The sequence below is a fragment of the Bison bison genome, unplaced genomic scaffold (assembly GCF_000754665.1).
Source record: "Bison bison bison isolate TAMUID 2011002044 unplaced genomic scaffold, Bison_UMD1.0 scf7180017864527, whole genome shotgun sequence".
In the NCBI taxonomy this organism is placed as follows: domain Eukaryota; kingdom Metazoa; phylum Chordata; class Mammalia; order Artiodactyla; family Bovidae; genus Bison; species Bison bison.
In genome coordinates, this window is record NW_011495078.1 from 14228663 (window position 1) to 14234025 (window position 5363).

General features: G+C 38.9%; 1 protein-coding gene across 2 annotated transcripts in view; it reads left to right on the forward strand.

Annotated features, from left to right (window-relative positions):
- UGGT2 (UDP-glucose glycoprotein glucosyltransferase 2) overlaps window positions 1–5363 on the forward strand; it is a 146323-nt gene that overhangs the window by 69264 nt on the left and 71696 nt on the right. For both annotated transcript variants that reach the window (XM_010831523.1, XM_010831522.1), the window contains exon 16: window positions 3565–3696. In XM_010831523.1, coding sequence (XP_010829825.1) covers window positions 3565–3696 — 132 coding nt within the window. The remainder of the gene's footprint in view (window positions 1–3564; window positions 3697–5363) is intronic.

Genomic DNA, 5363 nt, shown 5'->3' on the forward strand with positions numbered 1-5363 from the left:
CTAATAAAGCTGAAACTCCAGTACTTTTGCCACCTCATGCGAAGAGTTGACTCATTGGAAAAGACTCTGATGCTGGGAGGGATTGGGGGCAAGAGGAGAAGGGGACGACAGAGGATGAGATGGCTGGATGGCATCACCAACTTGATGGACGTGAGTTTGAGTGAACTCCGGGAGTTGGTGATGGACAGGGAGGCCTTGCGTGCTGCAATTCATGGGGTCGCAAAGAGTCGGACACGACTGAGCGACTGAACTGAACTGATATTATAATCCACAGTGATGTTCATTTTCAGTGTTATCTGGTTTGTTCGTGGAGATGGTTCGTTTTGTTATACTTCATAATGTCCCATACTTTTTTTGCTTACCAAGTTACATAACATTTCTTAAAATTATATATGGCTGAGTCCCTTTGCTATTCACCTGAAGCTACCACAACATTGTTAATAGACTATGCATGCGTGCTAAGTCACTTCTGTCATGTCCAACTCTTTGCAACCCTATGAACCATAGCTTCCCAGGCTTCTCCGTCCTTGGGATTTTCAAAGCAAGAATACTGGACTGGGTTGCCATGTCTTTCTCCAGGGCATCCTCCCAACCCTGGGATTAAACCTGGGTCTCCTGCATTGCAGGCAGATTCTTTATCATCTGAGCCACCAGGGAAGCCCATAGCCCAATACAAAATAGAAAGTTTAAAGTTTGGGGAAAAAATTTAGACATTCTGAAGCCAAGCAATTGGAGATTGAATCACAAAAATTTGAAATTATGTATGATGTTCAAAGGTGTAAGTCTGTAATATTTGGGTTAAAGTACTTACATATCTGCAAGTTTGCCTTCCTAACTAGATTATAAATTTCACAAGATTGAAAATCTCTCTCTTGTGCTTACAAGATGTTACATACACATGTTAATGAAAATGAAAGGATTTATATTTTTATTTCAGGTCTCAAATTCTCATAGTGTATTAATATATTTAGATTACACACAGTCTTTTGCTTTCCATAGGAACAGAGTTGGTTTAAAAAAGGATTGCATTTTTAATAAACATTTGCATATAAACTGTGTTATTTAAAATGTGAATAAATTGCATGGCATCGCAAATTCCTCAAAAAAAGTTTTTGAAATTATAAATAAGAAGATTGAATTGTTATGTATCTAAAGTAGCTTATGTAAGACATTCTAGCTAACTTAGATACCTTAGGAATACCTAATATTTTTAAAGTAACAAATTAGTAAAATGACTGACCTCAAAGACTTTTCATGTATAACTTTTGCTTTATTCAGAATTTTATTTTCTAATCAGTTTATGTTTTACAGAAGGCTGTACTTTCCCCCTTTTTTTGAGTTATTAAGATCATAGTGGAAAATGTGGAAAATTCTGAAAGAGATGGGAATACCAGACCACTGATCTGCCTCTTGAGAAATTTGTATGCAGGTCAGGAAGCAACAGTTAGAACTGGACATGGAATAACAGACTGGTTCCAAATAGGAAAAGGAGTACATCAAGGCTGTATATTGTCACCCTATTTATTTAACTTCTGTGCAGAATACATCATGAGAAACGCTGGACTGGAAGAAGCAAAAGCTGGAATCAAGACTGCGGGGAGAAGTTATCAGTAACCTCAGATATGCAGATGACACCACCCTTATGGCAGAAAGTGAAGAGGAACTCAAAAGCCTCTTGATGAAAGTGAAAATGGAGAGTGAAAAAGTTGGCTTAAAGCTCAACATTCAGAAAACGAGATCATGGCATCCGGTCCCACCACTTCATGGGAAATAGATGGAGAAACAGTGGAAACAGTGTCAGACTTTATTATTTTGGGCTCCAAAAATCACTGCAGATGGTGATTGCAGCCATGAAATTAAAAGACGCTTACTCCTTGGAAGGAAAATTATGAGTGACCTAGATAGCATATTCAAAAGCAGAGACATTACTTTGCCAACAAAGGTTCATCTAGTCAAGGCTATGGTTTTTCCTGTGGTCATGTATGGATGTGAGAGTTGGACTGTGGAGAAGGCTGAGTGCCGAAGAATTGATGCTTTTGAACTGTAGTGTTGGAGAAGACTCTTGAGAGTCCCTTGGACTGCAAGGAGATCCAGCCAGTCCATTCTGAAGGAGATCAGCCCTGGGATTTCTTTGGAAGGAATGATGCTAAAGCTGAAACTCCAGTACTTTTGCCACCTCATGCGAAGAGTTGACTCATTGGAAAAGACTCTGATGCTGGGAGGGATTGGGGGCAAGAGGAGAAGGGGACGACAGAGGATGAGATGGGTGGATGGCATCACTGACTCGATGGATGTGAGTCTGGGTGAACTCCGGGAGTTGGTGATGGACAGGGAGGCCTGGTGTGCTGTGATTCATGGGGTCGCAAAGAGTCGGACACGACTGAGCGACTGAACTGAACTGAACTGAAGATCATAGTATGTTCTACTTCAATATAAGGAGAAAACTTCCTCATAAACTGAGAGACTCATAAAATCAAACTCTAAGAGCTACTTTTAGATCTGTCACCTCTTAAAGGGATAGGTTACACAGTTTATAGTGATAAAAGGAAATTGCAGAATGCTAATTCCTTACTCTGCAGAATAATATGAAGATTCTGTCAGTCATAATATGAGGATTGTCTCTGGCAATAATACTTCAAGTGAATTGGGACTAAAAATAATATTCTTATTTGATATATCAAAATACTACCTAATGATGTTTGTACTTACTAGTTTTTCCCCTCTGCTTGGTAGGCTCTTTCCCCAGAATGTCTTGGCTCAAGTTCACATTAATGTTTCAGTAAATCATCTGCTCAGAAATACTATCTTTCTTGAGGCAGAGCTGTCTGTTTTCCCCATGTGGAACAGTGCCTGGGTCATGGTAGAAGATCTATAGTGAAGGGGGAAATGGGGAAAAAAATAAAGGGGTAACAGCTTACTTTATGCCAGTATGATTAAAGTATTTTGAGACTGGAGAAAGAATGGATGTATAGAAAAAAAGCTAGTTAAGGTATTTACTAAAGAACAATTGGAAATGAAAATAAGCATTTCTGAAATAAGTCATTTAAACTATTTGTGTGTGTGACCCCGTGGACTGTAGCCCATCAGGCTCCTCTGTCCAAGAATACTGGAGTGGGTTGCCATTTCCTTCTCCAGGGGATCTTCCCGACCCAGGGATTGAACCCAGGCCTCCCACATTGCAGGCAGACACTGTAACCTCTGAGCCACCAGGGAAACCCATATATATATATATATATTTTTTTTTTTAATAAAGGTAACCATTGTTTTATTAAGAATTATAGAGTCTGGCTTAATCAAAATAGACTAACATAGAAACTTGATACGGTATTTTGAAAGCTATAGAATATTCACAATACCATTTTAGTTAGAAGATGATAGATTTTATTGTTAAAATAGTTTGCTTATCTCTGTATGTGGGGGTAAGTGTGTATATATAAATGAATGTATGTAATATGCTTAGAACTTAGAAAATATGAAATAAGTTCTTTGTAAATATTCATGCTAGGAAAAAGAAACAAAACTAATTACTGTAAGATGAAAATCATAATATCTTTATTTTCACAGATGTACCAAGAAGTGGAGAATCACAAAATACTCACTGTGAACAATGTCAAGCGTGTTCTCCAAAATAAATTTCCTCATGCTAATATTTGGGATATTTTGGGAATTGATTCTAAATATGATGGTGAAAGAAAGGTAAGTTGGAATGCACATTTTAAAAAATATGGTGAAGAAGCTTTTATTATCTCATGAATAGATGATCTTAATATAACTAACTCTACAATCAGATTTAGATTTTAAACGTTAAAAAAAGGGAAATTTATACCTTTGAATGACACGTTTTATACAGTTTTTAAGTTACCACTATTGACATCAAAAAAGTTACTTCTCAGAACTAATAGTGTAGAAAATCATTAAAACAATTAACAAAATGGCAATATGTACATACCTACCAATAATTACTTAAATGTAAATGGACTAAATGCTTCAATCAAAGGACAGTAACCAGATGGATATACAAGCAAGACTTGTGTATAAGCTGCCTCCAAGAGACTTAACTTCAGATCTGAAGATACACACAGACTGAAGTGAGGGAATTAAATAGGTATTTCATGCAATGGCAATGAGAAGAAATCCGGGGACCAGTTGGCGTCAGATGAAATAGAGTTTAAAACAAAGGCTGAAATAAGGGACAAAGGAAGATATCATATAATGATCAATGGATCAGCCCAAGAAGATATAATTGTTAATATATGTAACTCCTTCAGTTCAGTTCAGTCGCTCAGTCATGTCGGACTCTTTGTGACCCCATGAACCACAGCACGCCATACCTCCCTGTCCATCACCAACTCCTGGAGTCAACCCAAACCCATGTCCATTGAGTTGTTGATGCCATCCAACCATCTCATCCTCTGTTGTCCCCTTCTCCTCCTGCCCTCAATCTTTCCCAGCATCAGGGTCTTTTCCAATGAGTCAGCTCTTCACATCAGGTGGCCAAAGTATTGGAGTTTCAGCCTCAACATTAGTCCTTCCAATGAACACCCAGGACTGATCTCCTTTAGGATGGACTGGTTGGATCTCCTTGCAGTCCAAGGGACTCTCAAGAGTCTTCTCCAACACCACAGTTCAAAAGCATCAATTCTTCGGCACTCAGCTTTCTTTATAGTCCAACTCTCACATCCATACATGACCACTGGAAAAACCATAGTCTTGACCACATGGACCTTTGTTGACAAAGTAATGTCTCTGCTTTTTAATATGCTGTCTAACTTGGTCATAACTTTCCTTCCAAGGAGTAAGTGTCTTCTAATTTCATGGCTGCAGTCAGCATCTGCGGTGATTTTGGAGCCCAGAAAAAGAAAGTCAGCCACTGTTTTCACTGTTTCCCCATCTATCTGCCATGAAGTGATGGGACCGGATGCCATGATCTTAGTTTTCTGAATGTTGAGCTTTAAGCCAACTTTTTCACTCTCCTCTTTCACTTTTGTCTAGAGGCTCTTTATAGTTCTTCACTTTCTGCCATAAGGGTGGTGTTATCTGCATATCTGAGCTTATTGATATTTCTCTGTTGGATCTCCTTGTAGTCCAAGGGACTCTTGAGTCTTCTCCAACACCATAGTTCAAAAGCATCAATTCTTCACTGCTCAGCATTTGTCATAGTCCAGCTCTCACGTACATGACTATTGGAAAAACCATAGCTTTGACTAGATGGTCCTTTGTTGGCAAAGTAATGTCTCTGCTTTTTAATATGCTGTCTGCTGCTGCTGCTGCTAAGTCACTTCAGTCGTGTCCAACTCTGTGTGACCCCATAGACTGCAGCCCACCAGGCTCCCCCGTCCCTGGGATTCTCCAGGCAAGAAATC